The sequence below is a fragment of the Daucus carota genome, chromosome 2 (assembly GCF_001625215.2).
Source record: "Daucus carota subsp. sativus chromosome 2, DH1 v3.0, whole genome shotgun sequence".
Classification (NCBI taxonomy): Eukaryota; Viridiplantae; Streptophyta; class Magnoliopsida; order Apiales; family Apiaceae; genus Daucus; species Daucus carota.
This window is the reverse complement of record NC_030382.2, coordinates 10,357,933-10,381,214: the sequence shown is the minus strand read 5'-3', so window position 1 is coordinate 10,381,214 and position 23,282 is coordinate 10,357,933. Positions and strand designations below refer to the sequence as shown.

Genomic DNA, 23,282 nt, shown 5'->3' with positions numbered 1-23,282 from the left:
TTGAATGAAAGAGATTACCAAAAAATAAAAGATAAAGTAGGGTAATTTTAATTGCAACTATAACTCAAATATTTATTAAATCAAATACATACTGACCATCATCAGTATTTGTGTACCAGTTTTTCTCAATCATCAACATTGGATTCTTTGAAGTCATAGATCATTATGTTCATCGCTTAAAGATAAAATCTTAAACAATATGACAATTATTTCACTAGTGAATTAACAATTTTAGCATGAGATGAAAACAATGTTAGAGCAAGAACAGAGAGGTGCAATATGTAATTTAAAATATTTCATTAAAATATGAAAATATTACATTATCACGGAAATATAAAGGAAAAGACTATCCCTAACTAAACTAGCTAGAGGACGCCTCGGTCTTTTGTCTTTTCGCCTTCTCCTCATCCTCAAGACGCTTCAACTCCCTATTGCGATAAAATTTCGCAATGGAGTTGGCGAGATTGATAATGTTCACTTGCAATTCCAGAGCCTCCTTACGACGACGCTCTGTCTCATCATACCGATGTTCTTCTCCGAGAAGAACCTCCATAGTAAAGAACTCAATGTTGAGTTTGTCTTATTCAAACAACTCATCAAAGATTTCAAGAGGTGTGGTTGTTGGATGATAAAGTTCATTATTGAACAGAATAGTGAGACCTTCAGGGTCGTAATAGGGACGAGTAGTGGCATAAGGGTTGGTGGGAAGATAAGAACCACCCTCCATTCTGTAATGTTTGGGAATTTGGGCCATGGTTTTGAAAAGTGGGGTGTTGTAGGAGAAGGAGTTTTCTTGATTTCGCAGGGGATGTGTCTTAAGAAAATAATGAGATTTGGAAGCCGTTTAAATATAGAGGGTAACTAAGGGTCATTACACGTAGATGTAATAATTATTGATCCATGTAGTATTTACACATATCTATGCAAGGGACCTCGTGTATCTTTAAGTAAATCTAAGACGACATATTCCCGAGAGGGAGATAAAATCTTAAGTACGAGTAGTCATGATTATTCTAGCATAAGACAAATTTAGAAATTATGCATAAAAGAAACAAAATCTTTGAATAGATTGTACTCTGATAATAGATAAATTTAGAACCGTGCATAAATAAACTTGATAATGAAATAAACAAGCATCAGTATTCGATGCCCTATCAGTATCTAACGCTTACTTACAAATTCAGTTAAAATTGACCATTCCTAGTTTAGTCACCAACTTAGTAAAGTTGCTTCAGAGAGCGATTTGGTGAATATATCTGCTAACTGACCAGTAGTTGGGATGAAGTGAAGTTCAATTGTGCCCTCTTCAACATGCTCAGGTATGAAGTGATAACAAATACTGGTGTGCTTTGTGAGTGAATGCTGAACTGAATTTTCTGTCATAGGAATAACACTTTGATTGTCACAATAAATAGGTATTTCAGAATATGACAAGCCATAGTCCAGTAATTGGTTGCGCATCCATAATATCTGAGCGCAGCAGCTTCCTGCAGCAATGTACTCAGCTTCAGCTGAGGATGTAGAGATGGACTTCTGTTTCTTACTGTACCATGACAACAAGTCGTCCTCCTAAAAACTGACAGCTTCTTGAGGTGCTTTTTCGATCAACTTTACACCCATCAAAATCAGCATCCGAGTAACAACAGAGATTGAAATCAGTTTCAGTTGAGTACCACAATCCAAGACCTTGAGTTCCTTTGAGATATCGAAAGATCCTCTTAACAGCAACTCGATGAGGTTCTCTTGGTTTGGCTTGGAACCTTGCACACAGACAAGTAGCAAACATGATATCAGGTCTGCTAGCTATAAGATATAATAGTGAGCCAATCATCCCTCTGTAATTGGTTATTTCAACTTCAGTTCTTTGATTAGCATCAAGCTTGGTTGCTGTTGCCATTGGAGTGGCAGCAGTGGAATTGTCTTGCATGTGAAATTTCTTAAGCAGGTTGTCAGTATACTTGGACTGATTTATAAAGATACCATCTTTTGTTTGCTTTACCTGCAGTCCTAGAAAATAACTCATCTCTCCCATCAAACTCATTTGATACTCGGACTGCATGAGCTTAGAGAACTTCTCGCACATCTTGTCATTAGTTGATCCAAAGATAATATCATCAACAGAAATTTGAACAAGAAGCAGATCGTTGCCATGATTTAGATTGAAGAGAGTTTTATCAATGGTACCTCTCTTAAATCCACTATCTATGAGAAATTGAGCAATAGTTTCATACTATGCATGTGGTGCTTGCTTCAGTTCATACAAAGCTTTGTCTAATATATAGACATGATCTGGATATTTAGGATCAACAAATCCAGGTGGTTGTTCCACATACACTTCCTCTTCAAGTTCACCGTTCAAGAAGGCACTCTTTACATCTATCTGAAAAACTTTGAACTTTTTATGTGCAGCATATGCAAGAAACATTCTTATTGCTTCCAATATTTCAACTGGTGCTAAAGTTTCATCATAGTCGATTCATTCTTGTTGTGAGTATCCTTTGGCAACAAGTCTTGCCTTGTTTCTTATGATTGTACCATCAGAGTCAGTTTTGTTTCTGAAGACCCATTTTGTACCAACTCTTGATCTGTCTTTTGGCCTTGGTACTAATCTCCAAACTTCATTCGTTTAGAATTCGTTTAGTTCTTACTGCACAGCTATAATCCAGTCAGGATCCTTAAGAGTGTCTTCAACTTTCTTTGGTTCTTCCTTGGATAGAAAGTTATGAAAGAGACACTCATTTTGCGTAGCACTTCGAGTTTGACCCCAGAGGTTGGATTTCCAATAATGAGATCTGGAGTATGATCTTTTGTCCACTTTTTAGCATGTGGAAGACGTTTTCAGGAACTAGATGCTCCCCATGCATCATATGCTTCATCCTGATAGTTATTGTATTCCTGAGCTCCCCCTATATTGTTGGCGTCTGATGATTCTTCAGTTAAATCAACGAAATCAAAAGATTGAGTGAAGCTTTGATTGTTGACTGAAGAGTTGGTTGAGTGCTCTTCCTGCTCCCCCTCAAAATTAGCATTATGATTCTCAGTATTAGGATTGATAGGAGGAGTTTGAGCATCATTGACTTCGTCACTATCTTCATCGTCAGTAGTAAGATCATCAGTATTTTGATCAGGAACAGCATCAGGGTTAGTGTCTTTTTGAAACTTCGGAGTTTCATGAGGGTCTTCATCCAACCCTGTGATTTTCTTATCATCAGAGGATACGTTTATAGATTCCACAACTATTCTTGTTCTGAGATTGAATACTTTATAGGCTCTTGTGGGTGGATATCCAACAAATATGCCTTCATCATCCTTTCTTTCAAACTTTCCAAGTTGCTCAGGATGCGTTCTTAGAACAAAGCATTTGCAGGCAAAGACATGTAGATGCTTAAGGCTTGGCTTCTTCCCTTTCAGACTTTGATAAGGAGTTACTCCATGTCTGTTTATCAAGGTTATATTCTGAGTGTAGCATGCAGTGTTAACAGATTCAGCCCAGAAATAAGTGGCTAGCTTTGCTTCTTCTAGCATGGTCCTTCCTGCTTCAATTAGAGTTATATTCTTCCTTTTAATAACTCCATTTTGTTGTGAAGTACCAAGAGGTGAGAATTACTGTATGATTCCCTTGTACTTACAGATTCAGTCATTGCGGAATTTTTATATTCTGTACCATTATCGCTTCGTGGAATCTTGATTTTCTTTGTTTTTCCATCCTCAATCATATTCACATGATGTAACAGAATTTTTGGTGTATCATCTTTCTGTGAAGAAAATATACCTAAGTGAACCTTGAAAATTCATCAACAATGACTAGAGTGTACCTTTTCTTGCCTATTGACATGACGTTGACAGCGCCAAAAAGATCGAGGTGGGGCATGTGATGAGGATCAGTAACTGAGTGATCCATTTTGATTTTAAAGAAAATCCTTGGTTTGGCAATTTGACATGCATCACAGAGTCCATCAGGTGTGTATAGGACTTTAGGAAGTCCTCTGACAAGATCTTTCTTCGCCAGTTCATTGATATTGTTGAAGTTTATATGAGAGAGCTTCTTGTGCCAGTTCCAACTTTCTTCAACAGATGCCTTGCTCATTAGACAAGTTGCAGGGCCATCAGTATTGTTGGGAAGGTTGGCTTCATAAATGTTACCATGTCTATGACCAGTGTAAGCAATTTTTCCTGTAGACTGATCAATTATTTCACAATAATTAGAGTAAAAAGAGACATGATATCCTCTGTCAGCAAAATGTTGCCATCTCCATAAGACACAGCTGGGCCAGCTTTTCTCTCAAATTCTGATAGCAGGGCTTTGTTTCCAGTCATATGTCCAGAACATCCACTATCTAAAACAAGAACATTTTTCTTGTTTCCCTGCAGTCAGTTAAGATATGATTTTAATTAGAAATTTTGAGAACCCGTACTTGTTGGGTTCTTTTAGAAATCATTTTCTTTTTCACATAGGTAGAAAAATTAGCAGCATGCTTGATATCAAAATAATGTTCAAATAATGTTCTAGAGTTGTTCCTTCTTGAGGAACCCGTTTCTTTGGAACATGAGGACCATTGGTAATTCTGTCAATGAAGTCAGGATCTGCGGTTTCAAGATACAATAACATCTTCACTTTCCATGTTAGATAATATGCTTTCTTGAGAACAGGGATTTTGATTCCTTCGTATTTGATTCCTTTGATTTCCTAAAGTGCTCCGTCTTCAGATATTGATGCTACTGGGTAATGATCAAGTATCTGCATACTGATATCTATGTATGAGTTCTTGATGCCCATATCATGACTCAACTATCTCTTGACATTTTCATATTAATAATATCCTTTCCTAATGCATCAATGAATCTTTCTTTTAACATCCCGAGACTTAAAACAATAGCACACGGCGGATAATCACTATTTTTACGAACTTTATCACAAAGCTGCTAATCGATACAACCAATACTCAAAACCAACAATTCTTATTGATATATAAAAAATACTACAAACTCTCTCAAAACTTTGTTCTTAAGAGCTGCTAGGTTACAATGATATCTCGTGTGTTGTACATACATTTTGCATAACATAATAAGTGTTTATATATTACACAACTACGTTTTACAAGATATTCTTTATCAATACTTATTTGTTTCCATACATATCATGATTGATAGAATATCTCCCTACAAACTAGCTATTTATAATCAATCTTCTGTTGTTTCCTAATGTGCTCAGTCTCTCAGCTACTGACGCTCTCAGGATACTGAATGTTGTGAGAGGAATTGATACAACACCCCCAGAACTATATTCCACAATTATAGGGATATCTGTTACAACTACAAAAATCACGGCTAGCTTTTAGGGGCTACCGTTAACATAAACTAATAAAAAACAAATGTGTTTAAGGGCTGAGCTTGCAAAGAACCAAACAACGAGGCCAGAATTGCGGAATTATGTCCTGCAATTGCCCGAAAATGTACGTCACAAAGGTTACACGTGCCTCTCTTTAGAATGTAGAGCTCGTGAGTTTATGAATCCGAATCCCTCCCTTTGCAAGGTGCCTACATACCCTATTTATAGGGATCGAGACCATGTAGTTCTCGATTTAGGACTCTGAAGAGATAAGCTCTTATCCCCTCTAGTTCAGGATAAAACAACTTCCTCTTGTAGTTATCTAGCGGTATCTCACTCCAAGTAGGTCACTTGAAGCCTTCGTCTTGCATATATATCCGAATATTCGTGAAGTATCTCCACCGATTGTAATTATCCTCATAATAAATGTATTTATCCCTTAATTTGAAGATAAATAATAGCTGATGTACTCCCAATCTACTTCCAACTCGCCCTCCTAGAAACAAGGAAGAAGAGTCCTGCTTGGAGTCTGCCTGCCGTTCTGCCCAGGCCGCGGAAGCCCTGCCAGCGGCATCCCCTAACTGCAGCACTGTAGCTGCAAGCCAGGATGCACTTAGTGGTAACCCCTAGCAGAGGTAACCCCTAAAGCGCCTTCAGGTGCAACCCCATTCTGATGACAGCCTTCAAGGTGCCTCCAATGCAAGTCCATACACCTTCTTGTACACCTTCACTGGTTCACCCAACCATGGTGAAGCCCAATATCATTTACCAAATAACTCCAGTAAGCCCAAGTAAAGCCCAAATAATATGATGGGTTATAAAACAAGCACAGGGAGATTTTATGGCACAACACTGACTAAATACCAGATACCAGTTCCTGTTGACTGTATTGTTCCCTAACGCTTCATCGAATCTTCTTTCCTGATAATAGATAATCCTGCAAACAAGATACACAAATTGGAAATGAGTCATGATCCAAATGAAGCAAGGAGATTGAGATACCAAAAGAACCAGAACGCAACTGAAGAAAGAAGGGTAAGGTTTGTATCAAGAGGAGTGATTGTAATTGTGCAGTATATAAGAACTGATAGGTTTACACTATATGTGTTAAGTTTGAGAGATATTATTTTGTGTAACCTAGCAGCTCTCATTTATAAATGTTCATCTTTGAGAAAGGAGTAATTTATTTTATTTTTCCAGAAGAAAGGAGTAATTAATTCTGTGCAAACGGTTTTTATTATCAATACTGTCCTTCAATTTACTTGTGTTTTTTATTAATAATCATATTGATTGTATCCATTATATTCAAACCCCGCTTCTATAGGCGTTTGAGACCTAATTTTTTTGAATTAGATACTTAAGTTATGTAAAATGATTTTTAGTTGTAATATGTTAAAAAATTTATATTAATAATTTTCTCAATGTTATATCAGGATCAAAATTATTTTAAATCATATAAACAATTGTGTAAATTAAATTTATAATATATTAATTATTATGAATTTTTAGGTCGAGTTCAAGCGTCTTGGATTAACTTAAAAATGACCCATTTTTGTGTTCAGTTCAGGTTCATGTGTTTTTTTTTTCAATTCCTAAGATTCAAATCAAATACAAATCTAATAAAATCCAAAATCAAACAAAAATCCTAGTAAATTTGATATCAAATCAAAATTTATATCATAAAAGATATTGTCATAATTTTGCTGAAGATTTAAAGCAGCACTCTCGAGATGTATATATTATGCATTCCTCTCGCTAATATTGGTACTCTGCTCTTTGTTCTCAAACGCCTCTCGGCATCATATATATAAAATCTGCTTTGTTCAATATCTATAAGAATGACCATGAATACTGTTAGTACTCCATTTGTGAAAGATATAAGTTTCGTTCAATGTGTTCACATTTTGTTGGTAGTTCATAACGTATCTTTACTCATGTCGCTTGAATCTCGATTTAAGGAACAAGAATATCAAGGTGATGGTTTAAATCTGAGTATTTTAATTTTTTTAAAAGAGGCTCTCATTTCATTAGTCTAGTATAATTTAAGATACTCTATTGGTCTTGTTTTGTATTTATGATTTGACGTTTATTTTGATGTGTATACGTTGACTATTCTTGTGTTGAATCTAAATCCCGTGTATATGATGGATACCCTCTGATCATATTCTTGTGTTGTATCTGAATTTGGTGAATGTAATGGGTACATGTTGATGAAGGTCGCTATAACTTATGTTATTTAAAATTATGGGTTATAATTGTTTTATGGTATGATCTACACAATTAAAAAAGTGCTATAACTTATGTTAATTATGTGAACGTCGATTTATATTAATTATACGACCGAAATATTTTTATTTTAATCTAATAAGTATTAATTATATCTGGATTTTTTTGCAGTGACAACTGAAGAATCAGCATGTAGTGCACTGGCGAGGCTGAAGAAAAGAAAAAGTTGTCACAATATTGTAATTGCTGACATTGACATGCCGGAAATGGAAATTTTTGAGTTCGTGCGGAAAGTTCGCCATGAATGCACGAGCATTCCAGTCATTTGTAAGCTTAATAGATCTTTCTTTTGTTTATCATTACAAAGTGACATTATCATAATACTTGGATTCAGTCTTTCTCCTTTTCGTAGTTTGTTGATTAGCTTTTCAATCTGTAGTAATTGCTGGGGATGTAACAATGGAATTCGTGAGTGAAGCTTTTAACAATGGAGTGTGCTACTTGTTTTCGAAATCACCAAGCAATATTGATATCAGAAATACATGGCAACATGTCTATAGGGAGACAGGCAAATTACCTGCTTTAACTGACAATACTAGTCCTATTGATGAAGAAAAATATTTCAATCAAAGTAATGACATTAATCGCTGTGATTCCGCAATAAAACCAAATCCAGGAAATTCAAAGAGAAAAATGATAATTACTGTTGAAGAAAATAAAACTATTGAGGATGATGTTGGAAACCATAAGAAGTCACGCATGACTTTGTCAACTTCTCTTCACTCGAAGTTCTTGGATGCAAGTAACATTCTCTGTAAACAAGGTAATTGTTATCTTCTAGGTAATTATTTTCATTTTATAATACATAACTTGTCGTTAATACATAAATGATGATTCGGCAACTTCTTTTTTCTCTTAGAAGCAGGTGCAGGTCTGAATTCAATTTTGGGGAGGATGAAGGAGTCGGGAACATATAGCCAACTTTCTGGAAAGCTACAGGTATTAGTCTATAATGTGAAACATATATTAGTTAATACTATTATGATTTTATATGTCCCTTAATTGCTTAATTAAATCTACTACTGTTTATTTATAATATACTACAACTTAAATATATCTTAATTATCTATATTAAACACTTCATCTATATTGTAGGGATATGGAGGTCCTATAAAAGTCGGTACCAATTCACAGGTAATAGCTCCTGCATTTATATCAAAGCCTCCGATTCGGCTAAATGCTTCACATTTTGTGTGCTATAAAATGGAAGAGGTAAAACGAAAGCTAGAGGCAATGAGCTACAACGTCCATAATACTATAAAAGAAAATATCAAAGATGACCAAGCAGCACATGTTGGGAAACAATCTCCACTATTTCCTCACGATTTTGCTCACATGACCATGAAAGGTGGTCAAGATACGAGGAATTGTTTTCAAGCTAAAATTGTTGAACCAGTTGGTGTTCAAGCAGATGACGGAAATGGAGGGAAAACAAGTGAGGGGACGGACCAAAATTATATCAGCAAAGAACATACTTTATTGGGTCCTCATAATTTTAGTGATGGGATAATGCAGGCAAGTGGTCAACTGAATACAGGCGTACGGGATCTGAACCAAGAGCCTACAAGTGATCTTGGAATGGGGATTGTTGGTTCTAAAAGTGTAGGTAATCAGGAAAGTGTGAACCATGTAAACTTTGAAGAAGGCACTAGTGTGCAGGGGATGCTTGGTTTTAAAAATGTAGGTAAGCCAACAAGTGCGAACCATGTAAACTTTGGAGAAGGAACTAGTGATGCACATCACAAGTTTTCTGAAGTGTTCGAGGATGATGGTCTTTAAACGTAGACCAAACTGTCTTGTTGATTTTTTGTTTGCGAAATAAAAATGATTTTTTGGGCTAAATTAAAATGTTGAAAAATATTATCTTATGCCAAAAAAATTTCTATTTTTTTAGGCTAAACGAAAATGTTCTCAAATATTATCTTAGGCCTTTGATCTATAAATTATTCTTTTTTTCCTGTCAAGATACACAAGCTTCTATTTTTTTATAGGTACTTTAAATATGACAAACCTAAACACACACACACACACACATAACCCGGGATCAAACCATAACATGAATTAGCTGAGAGACTTGAGTTAACTAAATGAAATATATCAACTTGGTATCTCCACATAAAAATAAAAAGGATTTTGCTTATTTTATATAAGCACAGCACATAGACCTCACCTTTCAAATTTCACATTAAATACACAAAAAGCTACCGAGCCCAATCCAGAAGGTAGTTTGATGGGGCATCAGTCAAGGAGTAAAATCAGAAAGAGGGTCGAATTTTTATATATCCTACAATCTTAGTAGTAAATACTAACACCATCTCACACTATCTGATTTTATCATCTTCTCGAATTATTCATGTCAAATCTAGATTCGTTTTCAAAATTTCTTCCTTTTTACAACTTGATTCTATATTTCTCAAGAATAAAATAGTTGTACTGTTATAGTTTCTTTTACAACCAATAGGGTTTAATTTGGATGGTAGGGTAGAGAGTGGTGGAGTTGGACGTATGGGTGTGTTTGCGAAATGCTGAAATGGTTTGGCAGTTTGAGTGTCTTCAGTTTGCTAATGCTCTTCCAATGTGGCGGCTGCTTGCCGAATAGGAAAAACTCAAAATCCATGAATTTCTTCCACATTTTTCTTCGTTTTCAATTGATATAGATTAAGATTTCTGAGAGGCGTCCTTGTATAAATAAGACAGATTGGAGACAACGTATTACATTGTTCAAGGTTCATTTCTTAATTTACACAAGATTTATGGGACTCAATTTCTTGGTGAAGATAAGGGTACAGGTTCTGAGGAAGAGGGTAAATGGGTTGCGAGTATTTGTATGGAGCATCAATGCTGGACATCTGAAAATACGAAAAACCCAACTGCGTGGAAATCGTTTCCCTCACCAATGATTGCGGCTTCTGGTAACCGTTTTCTTCCCGCTAATGATCGCTTCTTCTACAGGTAAGTCCTGTGTGAATAATACCACGGGCTAAGGTTCTATTTTGAACTCACACATTATCTTGTATATTGTGCACTAAGCCGGTGATCTTCATGGAAACAACCTCCTTACTGAGTAAGGGCATGGTTGCGTACATCTTACCCTCCCCAGACCCTGCTTTAAGCGGGATATACTGCGTATGTTTGGTTTCGTTTGGTTTAATCTTAGTAGTAAAATATTAGCAGTATAAAATAATATTAAGGACAAAATTCTTTGTTATTGATTTATTTTGATACACATGTACCAAATTCATTCCGTTTATCCACTTTATCTCCAAGATATTAAAGACTGTTAGAAATATGTTAGTATTGATGATAAGTCAAAAATATTTAGTGTAATCTTGCTAAGGGAAATATAGTTGATCAATGAATATTATATTATCTGTAATATTTGTTGATTATGTAGCCCATCAACTTATTTGGTTTTTGTAATAAAATAGGTACTTTTTATTTTTATTAGTTGCTAGAATAAGTTGATCAACTAATACGTTTTGATCTATCACAAGATGTGTAATTAGGATGTCAAATTATAAATATTCTAAATCATGTAACCTACACAAGTAAAATGAAGATCAATGGCTAAATAAAGCTATCAACGGATGAGGAATAAAGATTCATCAACTCCTATTCAACCCATCAACGACAAGTGGGAATGAACTATCAACTAATAAATTAAGAAGCTATATGCGCCTAGTCAAGATGACCACCAAAGATTGATTGTTAAGTTATCGATTCCTAATATGGGAGTTATCAATTGACAATTTCAATAAATAAAAAAGACAATAGTCATATAGGTTAATTATAATTTGTTTTTGAAGCTAAGCTAAATATAGTGGATGTTTGGGTGGAGCTTTTAAGCCCCGCTTCTGGAGTTATAAGTTAAAAGCATTTATTCGTATCGTTTGTGTAAAAAGTCGAGAAGCACTTATAAAATGCTAAGAATCCTAGTTTTTACTTCATGACTTCTACTTTTTTCCCAAACACTTTAATCACTTATAAGTCTTAAGTAACTTCTAAATTCTACTTCACTTTTTTAACTTTAAGCAAGAACCACTTATTTTAAGCTCACCCAAATGGCCCCATAGTCCGAGTCCCATATTGAAGAACTCAAACCTTGCCATTTTAAGCTATACAAAATGGAAGTATTCAACAAAGCAAAGCAGTCAAGAAGACAAATATTTCCAAAAATGTGCAAGCAAGGAATTGAGCAGGGTTGTAGCTTTTTCTAAGTTATTTAGATAGTATATTTACTGTAATGCTATAAAATTTGTTGTAACTGTTCCAATCGTATCTGTGACAGAATTTGAAGCCCTGAAATTCAAAGTCCAACACTTCGAGGCTGAAAATATTGTTTAATGAGTAGAATTGGTTGAAGTCAAGAATAATGCAAGTATGTTGAAGTAGAGATTGGCATCACTGGAAGCTTGTTTCTTTGCTTCTCAACTTTCTCGAGAAGATTACTCATGTGAGGGGGAGAGAGTAGTAGAAAAAGCATCGGTTGATAAGAGTAAGGGAGTACTGGTAGGACTCACGAAGGAGCTCTTTGATTTTGCATTTGGAGCTCAAACTAGCAATCAAGATGAAGAGTATGTTCATATGCATGTGGAGCCATAACAAGTGCTAAGGATGGAAGGAGATGATGATGATCAATAAGAAGGTGAAATCCCACCTGGAGATGAAGACTTTGCATATGAGTTGACTTATCATAATGATGTTCTCCCTATTGAAGAATATGAGATTGCTAATCCTCAGGACATTGATGAGTTCAGAGAGGAGTTAACTGAGCAAAGAAAAGCCAGGGAGAATCTAGAAAATCAAAGGCGGATTTGAAGAGAGAGTAGGGAAGCTTCTAAGCACAAAGTTGGAGGTGATTAGGATAATGCAATGTCTGTACTTGATATACTGGAAGTGGAGAAGAACAATCATGATGAGGATGTGAAAGATATATTTGATGTCTTCTGGAGAAATCATGAGAATCTTCATGACTATCACGAAGTGTTGAATGATATCATTACTTCCGTATCTGTTGGACTACTTCCTGGAAATGGCTGGATGGTGTATATAACTTTCATACTAGCAGGACAAAGTGATAGGTTCAAACATGTTACTTGCAAGCTATTGAGGAACCTCTCTCTGACTGAACTATATTTGGTCCGAAACAAGATCATCTCTATTGATGAGAAGCATAATGAGGTATTCAGGGATATGGTGGAAAAGCGGATTGTTGACATGAGTGTAGAGGTACACTTTTATCCACCTGTTATTATGTACTTCAAGGATGGGATGCTCTAGAGTATTTGCTTAAAGGATGAATCTTTATCTAGATATACACTGCTCGTATATATTCTAAAGTATCTTGAAGGTGAAGTGAGAATGAAGTGCTCTAAGTCAAAGAAAAGAATACAAACTGCTGAGATTCTCAATGCTTATCGTCTGAATTTCATTGTTGTTTGAAGCCTAAGCCTAGATTGTATCAAAAGCCAACTACCTTATCCAGTGCCACCTCTTGATCCTGTTGTTCCTGAAAATCCTAAGCCTACTGTTGTTTCATTCAATCCAACAACACTCACATTTTGTAAAAGGGGGAATTCAGTTGACCATTTTCTTGAGCAATTGGTCGAGTCAAGTGTTCAGTAGTAAAGGAAGATAAATTTGTGCTCAAAACATTACTAGATCTTAGAAACTGAAAAAATTCTGTGGAGACAAGGCACAATACTTCGAGAGTATGTGGTTATTCATCCCGGATCATCATGAAAATCGAAGGTATGGAACTTAAATTGCCTTTCAATAAATTGAAGCAAATGAAACATCTTCCATCACTTCAAAATTTGAAGAAGAAACTTGAACAGCCTCCTCTTGAGAATGCTTTAGAACAAGTGGCACTGAACATCATATATTCCAGGATTGTGGAAATTGAAACAAAGGTTGCACAGTTGAAAGAAGAGAGAACTTCCAAGAAAAGGGCAGAAGAAGCAATAATCAATGCACGAGCCAAGAAAGTAAAGAAGAATTAGTTCAGTCTAAAGGAACGATGGCTACTTGTATTTACTTTTAAATTCTAGAAAATGTAAGATTTAATCCAGACTGTACTTAGTATTATTTCCTATTTAATTAGTGTGTTTTTTCTGTGTAAGTTGAGTTATCCTCTTAAAGGATTTGTTTGTTGAACTCTTACAAACAAATAAGGAGAGATTGTAAAGCATAATGTAACTCGTAATGTAATTGCGATAACTACACACAACAAAAGAACAGGAAATAATACGTAAGTATGATACAGGAATCAACAGGTTGGAGATCTGATACGAACAGACACAAACATCAAGACATCTGAGACGAACATCCATTCATTAATATGTTCAAGCCTCAGTGAAGAAAAAAGTTCAAGTAGTTTCTGCCATCGAAGATTGCCTAACGATCAAGTTTCAAGAACCAGAAGATTCCAGTATATCAGTCCTGATTATTCATAATCAGTTTTACCGAAGAAAGATCAAACCTGGAATGATTGATCAAGTATCTCATCAAGTTAGGAATACAAAGAATCGCTTTAGTGTTAGTCGTTCGTGAACCAGAACAGTGCACAGGACGTCTATATGTACGAACTTGTTCAGCGGATTCGATTAACAGATTATTGATCAAGTCTATTGAGTTGTTCTCAAGCCAAAGAGAATTCAAGCGGTTCGATTAAAGTCAAATCGAAAAACAGAGCCAAAGATTTGAATTCAAAAGACATTATATGTCTATTAATTGTTTGGCGCCACTTGAATATAATTCTCATTTGTTCAAGTGTGTGTGTGTGTGACAAATAATTAATATATATATATATGTACATCAATAAGAGGCGCCACTTGAAAGAGTTTGTAGTTTTGGCTAAGTTGCTAAGTGGCGCCACACTATGCTCTAGTGTGGACAGGCGCCATTTGATGTCAACTCAGTCAAATGAGTCACAACAAAGGAGCCTGGTGCCACTTAGAAGTTGTTGGAGTTTTCTCTAAGGCACAGATGCATACAGTATGTGCTTGGAGGCGCCACTTCACTTCCTTATATTCCATGTATGGCGCCTATCACACCCCAAACGAACACACACACACGAATTGATATAATATGAACAAGTGACATATATAATAAATTCGGAATTTAAGATTACATAATATAAATCCCCAAAAGATAATACTAAGTCGATTACAAGTCCAAAGAGTAATTACAAGTCCCAAAAGATCTTATAAGTTCAGAGTTTGGATCAGCCCATCTAACTAGTACAAAATATAATAGCGAAAGCCGCTTATATCATATATAACTACCTTCGCCCTCAAACAGTTCTCGGCGTAGCCAGTGGTCGACTTACAGGCGGTTTGCTTCGTTCGTACCATGATTGCTAGCTGTAAAATGGGTTAAATACGAGAAAATGAGCAAAGACGCTCAGCAAGTACTAGCAGTCCTAAAATACAGGGCATTAAAATAATATCAAGGGTGTCCGAAACAGAATCAAGAATAAATGATAAAGCAATCATTAAGGGTCATGATAATATAATGAATAGTCATGGCAAAACACATAGATAATTATGGTATAGAAATCATGGCATCATGGCAATATGGCAAATGTTATAATCTTATAATCATCAAAATTCATTTTAGGACGCTACGGATTACAGCCGGTGATCAGCCGCGAAGTATTCCCGAACCGCGCTGGGTTCTCAAATATAATGGGATCCCTAGGCTATATGTGAGCCTAAAAAGTGTGAAAAGGACTTGCGTCTAGTCTAATTTACTAAAGAAAACATTTTATAATTTATTGATTTATAACATGGATGCCGGAAAAGGGTATAATCTCATTTTATTGAAATATGGCAAAGGGGTTCAAGTTCACTAATAATGTGTCAAACGCATATTGGACTTAAGGGGGGGTAAGTTCCATGGTCAAAAGAAAGTCAATTCTATTAAAGTGTTATTCGGTATATATGAAAGTATACGTATAATGATCTTATTGGAGGTTTTATTAGGGAATCTATCATTTTGAGGTTTAACTGTAAGGGAATATGTGAAAAGAAAGGTACTAATATGATCGGGAATTTATATCAAGGTATTTGTAAATATAATAGGCATGGTGATTATTGCAACTAAATATTCATGAGGATTTACGAGTCACGGGTACACATATATTTGCAACAATTGTAAAGATAAGGATGTAGTAACTTGCCTTTTCAAGATTCTAGGATTATTCAATCTTGACGGCACGAGTCTTCCCCTTCGTCTCGGAACCTACACATTATATTAACCTCGTCACTAATTGGCACTTTAAGTCTAATTTATACTACGCGCGCCTAGTCTCGAGGTACGTATCCTAATACCTCTATTATTATATAACTATCGATATATAAATCACATAAGGGCTTATTTCTGAAGTTCTAAACTTCTCGTACTGACCTTATCTTAATCCTACAAGTGCTTGAAAAAACTCAGACCTTATACCTTTGTTAATTAAGCAAGAGTTGCAATACAACTCTCTAATGAACTCCCTAAGGTTGCTCTCGGGTACTAAGTGAAAGTAAAGTGCTTCTAAGTAGGGCCTTCACTCTAAACCACTCTTAACAGTTTGCTAATACTCTAAAATTATTTTTTCAATTGATACAACACAAAGGCCTCACACTATTTGGCTTAAAATGTTCAAAGGGCACAGTGAGGTTCTCTGTTGCAACCTCTCTGCACTACCTGCATCCTAACTGAGATAACTTGATGTGTACTAAGTAATTTCCTACCAAACCAATTCCCACAGATTCCCAACTCTTAAGGCTATCTCCCAGACTTGGTTTCACTCCAAGGCCCCATCTGAAACTTCCCAGGTTATCACTCAAAGTTGACACTGCTGAAAACTACCCTGTTTCCCAACTGCCTTGTGTTTGCTGATTTTAAACTTTGTTTTCTGACTAGGTTTTGGGTTCTAATGGCTTGTTAGGCTTCCTAAGGGTTCACTAAGCTCAGTTAATCCAAGGCCCCATGAAGGCCTCACTCATGACAAGGTGAAAACCTCACAAGAACACAGATTGCTCAATTCTGCCCTGTTTTGGGGTATCTACTGTTTTGGGTGTGTATGCCTATCTAAATGCAGGGCCGTTGGGGATCTAAGGCTACTGGAATAAAGACTAAACTGAACTCTCAACTCCTGGACACTTAGGACAAGCAAAACCCAACCATATCAACACCAAAACTCCTATTATCTATGTGCAAAATTCTGTCCAGTGCTAGTGTGTGCCTCCTTCCACCTTATCACCCATCTTAACACCATTCAACAACAACCAAGCCAACAATTCTATTCTATGATCTATATATAACTACTTTATGGCCTTGTACAAGAAATTACAACACAAATCAAGCCTCAAAAATCACGTTACCGAAGCAAAAATCTCAGCAGAGCAGAGCAGTTTGGTTTTTTAGCATTTCTAAGCATGATTTCGAACTAATACTCCATATAAAACCACACATTACACCAAGACTAAACATAAATTATCATGGAACATCTTATACTATCTTTTAATGGCAAAAACCGAGGCATGCATTGATCAAAAGCCAGTTTTAAAATTGACAAAATCAGCATACATTTCATACTATGAAAATCATGACATAAAATCACTTATCTTTAAATCTTTTGCACAAATCATAACATGCAAGTATCAAGGCTTTGTAAAACATTCTTATACAGCTTAGAGCTCATAGAACCCAGGAAGAAACATCTCATTACTACAACAAAATCATCCAAAATCGATGAACTCCCTTCGGCACCTTGGGAGTCATTGCCGAGGGCTTGAACTAAGATTATGGTTTGACAAATGAGAGTGATAAACTCCCTCAAGACCATTCCTTGTCCAAGTATCTAAGCCACAATGGGTTCAATTCTAGGTCCATGAGAACCAAAGTCGAAACCCTTGGCTTGGTGACATGCCAGTACTCAAACTAACCTTGATTGAAAGCTTGTGACTAGGAGATGATTTTTCCTTCTTGGATGAGTGGTAAATTATGTGTGTAATTGAAGTTATGAATTGAAATGTATAAGAGGGAGGAAGTATTCGGCTGATGAGAGAGAGGGAGGAGAGATTGGAGAGAGTTGGTGGGTTTGATTTTGTGTGTAGTGTAGGAAATGATGAAGTCTTGTGCTTTGACTAGACTAGAAAGTGAGTGGAATTGGGTAGTTACTGATCTATCCTTCTAGCGACTTTAGGTGAAAATGCATGCAAGATTTTAGTGGTAATTACAAGAGTCAAAGAGGGTGAATGGTCGGTCATGCCCTTGGACCCTATTCTCCACCAAAATGCATGCAAAGGTACTAGTGTAAACTTATAATTATTAAAAGTATGAATAAAATGAATGGATTTTAATAAATAAACTACAATTTCATAAATCATCAAATTAATACTATAAATACTATGAGAGTTTAAAAGTTTAACAAAATCATGTTCGAAAATTTTGGACAAAGAAATATTTTTAAAAAAAATTTCAAGTATTACACTCTAATATATAATCTATGTATAAAAAGAATTTACACACAATAATTCATGCAATAATTCACAACGAATCGACTTTTCACTACAATTCCTTTGCAAAACGGCGGTGAATGTCATGAATGTCATCTATGCGTCGTGACAACCTTCTAAACTGCACATCACTTAAGAGATCCGGTGGTAGTTTGAGTTCGAATTCGGGAGCTTCTTTAATAGATGGTTTAAGATGCTCTTGAGAATTTTTAAGCTCTTCTACTCCTTCATCTTCGAAAATCCTGTTAAGACTCTCTCTAAGGCACCTAGCCCTAGCTTTTGCTCAATCTCAAAATTTGATGCAACTTGTAATGGCTCCACCTTAAAGCATTCTTCTTCGTCATTTGGAAATTTCATTGCGTTGAACACTTTAAAAGTGACACTCTGATCTTGAACTCTCATTGTAAACTCTCTTTTTATCACATCGATCAAAGTTTGGCCTGTAGCTAAGAACGGCCTTCCCAAGATAATGGGAATCTTCTTATCCTCCTCAAAGTCTAGAATGACAAAATCAGCAGGGAAGATGAGCTTATCAACCTTAACCAAGAAATCCTCTACTATACCTCGTGGGTAAGTGATGGACCGATCAGCTAGTTGTAATGACATGTTCGTAGGTTCAGGCCCCGGCAGACCAAGTTGCTTGAGGACATATAATGGCATCAGATTAATACTCACTCCCAAGTCACACAAACACTTGTCGAAAGATAACTTTTCAATAGTGCATGGGATTGTGAAACTTCCCGGATCTTTCAGCTTCGGAGGCAATTTCTGCTGCAACACCGCACTGCACTCCTCGGTCAAAGCTACCGTATCCAATTCCTCAAGTTTGAGTTTCCGAGATAGAATACCTTTCATGAATTTAACATAACTCTGCATTTGTTCTAGAGCCTCCGCAAAAGGTATGTTGATTTGTAGTTTCTTGAAGACTTCTAGAGATTTAGCTAATTGTTTGTCGAGCTTATGCTTCTGAAGTCTCTTCGGAAAAGGGGGAGGTGGATATGCTTGCTTGACCCCATTATCAGATTTAAGACTAGATTTCTCGGCTGATTCCTTGCTTGCTTCCTCGTTGATTTCTTTCTTGTCAACATCAACAACAGTTTTTCCACTATCAGACTTAGATGAGAGCATGGGTGTTTCAACCTGTTGATCACTCTCTTCCTTGTTTTGCTATGTTAATCAACGCGTTAGCAATCTGCCCAATCTGGTTCTCCAAAGTCTTGATTGACACTGCTTGGCTTTAAACCATTAGTCTTAATTTTTCCAATTCAGATCTTTCGTTGGAAGATTGTCCAGCCACCCCATGATTTTGTTGCAGGAATCCGGATGGATGGAATTGCTGCTTCGGTGCAATTTGTTGTTGTAACCAGAAGGGTGGAAAGGTCTAGCTCCTTGCCGCTGAAATTGACGCTGCGGGTGTGGCATGAAGTTTTGATTATTGCTCCAGCTGAAATTCGGATGATTCCGATTATTCGGGTGATAAGTCATCGGAGCTGGCTGATGAGATCTCTGAAAATTGCTCACAAACTGAACTGACTCGCTAGATATGGCACACTGATCAGTGGAATGAGTACCAGCACAAAGCTCACAAACTGAAGGTGGCTGCTGAATTCTCAAATTTGCCAAAGAATCCACCTTCATAGTAAGAGCCTTTAGCTGAGCAGCTATGGGTAAAGTAGCCTCAACATCCAGAATTCCTGCTACCTTTCCCTGATGAAGATGCTGAGTAGGATTCTGATATTCATTCGCAGCCATCATCTCGATCAACTCATAAGCCTTATCATAGCTCTTAGCCCATAGAGCTCCACCTGATGCTGCATCGAGCATCGGCCTCGATTGAGGTCCCAATCCATTATAAAAACAATTAATCAGGCATACCATTATGTGGGCACTTTCGAAGCATCTCTTTGTAGCGTTCCCGATCTTCACAAAGAGTTTCACCAGACTGCTGAGAGAATTGAGTTAGCATTCCTGATTGCAGCTGTTTTGGCCATAGGGAAGAACTTAGTGAGAAATTTCTGAGCCAAATCCTCCCATGTCGTAATAGATCCTGCAGAAAGAGAATGCAACCATCCCTTAGCTTTATCCCTCAGAGAAAATGGGAACAACCTCAATTTGACGGCATCTTCAGTAACACCATTGAACTTGAAAGTGTCGCAGATCTCAATGAAGTCCCGAATATGCATATTAGGATCCTCTGTCGGAGAACCCCCAAACTGCACTGAGTTCTGAACCATCTAAATAGTGCTCCATTTGATTTCGAAAGTGTTGACCTGAATTGCTGGCCTGACAATGCTCGACTGAATGTCATTGATTTTCGGCTCAGAGAAAGCCTTAAGAGCCTTAGTATCATTCGCTTCTGGTTCACCCATTGTAGTACTCACTATTGTTTCTGCTTTTGCCAATGCTTCCTTACGAGCCTGAGAACGTGTTCGCATACACGTCACTCAAGTACATGAAACATACACAAACGAAATAAAAGTGAGAAAAGAATCCAAGTTAGTGAAATTTAACAACCACTGATGACAAGCACATAAACTAAAATATAACACCGAGTTTGTGACGTCCCGAACCTGGGGTTAAAGTTCTGGAGCCACTAACCAAATTAAAACACAAATCTGAAGTTTATCTAGCAAATATAATTAAGTTCACACGACAACCCCAACAACAGGATCTTTATCAGGTTAAGTATGTCACAGGTTTACAACTTATAACAGAAACATAACAAGATGTGGGACAATCTCCACATGAGATTACACCATATCCCTCAAAACCAACCTACAGAAATATCTAGATAAAGCCAGAAACCTAGTTTAGATATGACTCCATCTGCCTGAAACTACTTGAGAGCTACTGAGCCAGAACGAAGAGCTAGAGGAACGTCCTGGGCTAATCTTACGGCAAGAAGGGCGATTGTGATATATCTGAAAAGGGTTAGTAATAAACAAAACAAGGGTGAGCTCAGGAATGCTCAGCAAGTGCTAGAATATTCAAATGTACGGTAAACAGTAAGAAAATTGTGATGTAAACAAATCAGTAAGTAAAGCTGTATAGTAAAACGAGTATGGAAGCAGCATAGTAAAACGTAACAGTTCAAAAAAATAGTTTAAAATCAACCACTATCTGCTTTTCAAATCAAGTTGAAGCCTCTGCTTCTAAATCAAAAGCTTTTCAAATCAATTTGGAAGTAACCCTTCCTCTAAAAGCTTTTCAATTCAAATAGGAAGTCCCCCTTCCTTTAAAACTAAAATCCCGAACCTGTTTACATGTTGGATTTAGATAAGACGCAATGGTCTGCGAAAGATGATCAGTCCTTCACAGGCCCCAACAATACCTAAACACATTAGATAATGTTGAACAATAATATCCATGGATTCACATATACAACCAGATCTGTTAAAACTTGGGACTGGCGCCTCAGCCACTTATTAACCGTACCAAATGCCTTACAAAGTTCGAGTAGTTTCCAGCTTTACATTTCAAGAAAAAGGTTTATTCCCTCAGAAGTATACTTATAACATATAAGCTTGAAAGGAACTAAACCGAGCTATGAAAATCATTTATAAATATTTTGAAACCATGTGTACCAATTTGGCAAATTCAACCTTTCAAATCAAAACCGTACTTATATCATGCATTTGAAATAAGTAAAAGTTTTAAGGAAAGTACACTTGCCTGAGCTGAGCAAAAGACACAAGGTGTGGAATACTACTGCTGTCGGGAACCTACATAATTTAAAAGACTATATCTCAATCGAAAGTCTTATTTTCAATATCCTCAATTAATAGGCTACCCTTCGTTACATAATAGTTTTACATTAGCACGTAATACCAAATTTGATCACATAGCACGTAATCCTAAACTAAAGTTTTAATAAAATTTTGGCAGCATTTCCCCTATACATAGGTCTCTACCAAAATAACCAAACACAACAATCAAGCCAAAAATTCAATCTCCAACCAAAATGTGTCAACCAAACTCCATTTCCCTTTCCTCCTTTTATAATATTCGAGTACTCATAAATGAATATTATTACCATTTAAAAATTAAAATATCAAAATACTCCATAAATTCGATTGTAACATCTTAATCAATTTCCTTCTTTTAAATTAACAAAAATTCGAACATATATATAATATTAATAATTTGAATTTTTCGAATTAATATCATAAAATCGAAATCATGCAAATTGAAATTTAACTCTTAAATTCAAATATATATTAGCCTCTAATCACAACACAATTACCACGTAATCACATAAAAAGGCTTAGCAATTCCTCTTCTATTTTTTTATAAAAGCCGATTATATACACATATATATAAGTAGTTTAAATTTTTAATTTAAATAACCACACAATCAATATTCCCTACAAATAATTCAAAATGAAGTACCACAATTAGAATATCATAATTAAAATTAATTTGATAATAATCTACTCACACTTATCATTAATCATGTATATAATCGCATAGCCATTCAATTAAAACATAAATCATAGATCAAAATAAAAATAAAGATATTAAAGAAGAAGGTTCGAATTTATACCCCATGAAATCAGAAATTCTTGAAAATCACTTGCGGAATTTGTCCTAAATACTCCCCGCACACTTGATTAAATATGCAAGGAAAATGTGTGGTGGTTTTGGAATTTTGTAAAATAAAAGAAAGGAAAAGAAAAGAAATGGGAGAGGGGATCTGGAAAGGGAAGAGGGGAGAGAGCCGAGAGGGAGGGAGTAGAGAGGTGAGAGAGAGAGTGGAGTGGTGTGAGGTGTGTGTGTGTGTGTTTTTTTTTTTTTATATACAACTAAGGACACTTGTCCTACATGCATCTCACCACATGGGTGAGTCATCCCCACATTAAATCTGGTTGTGACACTTGTCACTAATGCAAATTCTCAGCTTCCAAAAGATGCCAAGTGTCCTTGGCTCGTGTTTTATCATATTTCGTTTCGTTTTTAACGTAACAATTACGATATGCAATTTATTCGAAAAATCATCTAAAAATCACGAAACATTTACCACAGCTAGATAATATTATTAAAAGCTTATAAATAAATTTTCAGAATTTTTAAATCATTTTTGGATATTTTTCAAATTTTGAAAGTTTAATACAAAAATATTTCACAGAAAATCCAATTTTTATCAAAACTCATATTTC

At 36.0% G+C, this 23,282-nt stretch overlaps 3 protein-coding genes and 1 non-coding gene across 4 annotated transcripts; 2 read left to right on the top strand and 2 right to left on the bottom strand.

The window, feature by feature from the left end:
- Positions 1-361: 361 nt before the first annotated feature.
- Positions 362-2,425, bottom strand: LOC135150341 (uncharacterized mitochondrial protein AtMg00810-like). Its single transcript, XM_064086608.1, has 4 exons — positions 2,262-2,425; positions 1,550-2,198; positions 1,269-1,376; positions 362-547 (listed from the first exon to the last, which is right to left on the bottom strand). The coding sequence occupies exons 1-4, from the start codon at positions 2,423-2,425 to the stop codon at positions 362-364; spliced, it is 1,107 nt and encodes a 368-aa protein (XP_063942678.1).
- A 4,742-nt stretch (positions 2,426-7,167) lies between these two features.
- On the top strand, positions 7,168-9,394 carry LOC135150340 (two-component response regulator ORR22-like). Its single transcript, XM_064086606.1, has 5 exons — positions 7,168-7,303; positions 7,727-7,882; positions 7,995-8,378; positions 8,475-8,554; positions 8,711-9,394. The coding sequence occupies exons 1-5, from the start codon at positions 7,168-7,170 to the stop codon at positions 9,392-9,394; spliced, it is 1,440 nt and encodes a 479-aa protein (XP_063942676.1).
- An 8,951-nt stretch (positions 9,395-18,345) lies between these two features.
- On the bottom strand, positions 18,346-19,254 carry LOC135150339 (uncharacterized). Its single transcript, XM_064086605.1, has one exon. The coding sequence runs from the start codon at positions 19,252-19,254 to the stop codon at positions 18,346-18,348; it is 909 nt and encodes a 302-aa protein (XP_063942675.1).
- Positions 19,255-19,997: 743 nt separating this feature from the next.
- Positions 19,998-20,102, top strand: LOC135150986 (small nucleolar RNA R71). The gene has a single exon (XR_010289439.1). It is a non-coding gene; the product is annotated as a small nucleolar RNA R71 (small nucleolar RNA).
- Positions 20,103-23,282: the final 3,180 nt, after the last annotated feature.

Bases quoted from the DNA above. Each gene is read 5' to 3' on its own strand.
- LOC135150339 (XM_064086605.1), bottom strand. From the start codon at position 19,254: ATGCTCTCATCTAAGTCTGATAGTGGAAAAACTGTTGTTGATGTTGAC.
- LOC135150341 (XM_064086608.1), bottom strand. From the start codon at position 2,425: ATGTTTCTTGCATATGCTGCACATAAAAAGTTCAAAGTTTTTCAGATA. The intron at 1,377-1,549 runs GTACAGTAAGAA...TTCCTATGACAG, and splicing joins GAGGACGACTTGTTGTCATG to AAAATTCAGTTCAGCATTCA. The intron at 548-1,268 runs GTCAGTTAGCAG...TTTACTATGGAG, and splicing joins TCACTTCATCCCAACTACTG to GTTCTTCTCGGAGAAGAACA.
- LOC135150340 (XM_064086606.1), top strand. From the start codon at position 7,168: ATGACCATGAATACTGTTAGTACTCCATTTGTGAAAGATATAAGTTTC. The intron at 7,304-7,726 runs GTGATGGTTTAA...ATTTTTTTGCAG, and splicing joins TAAGGAACAAGAATATCAAG to TGACAACTGAAGAATCAGCA. The intron at 8,555-8,710 runs GTATTAGTCTAT...TCTATATTGTAG, and splicing joins AACTTTCTGGAAAGCTACAG to GGATATGGAGGTCCTATAAA.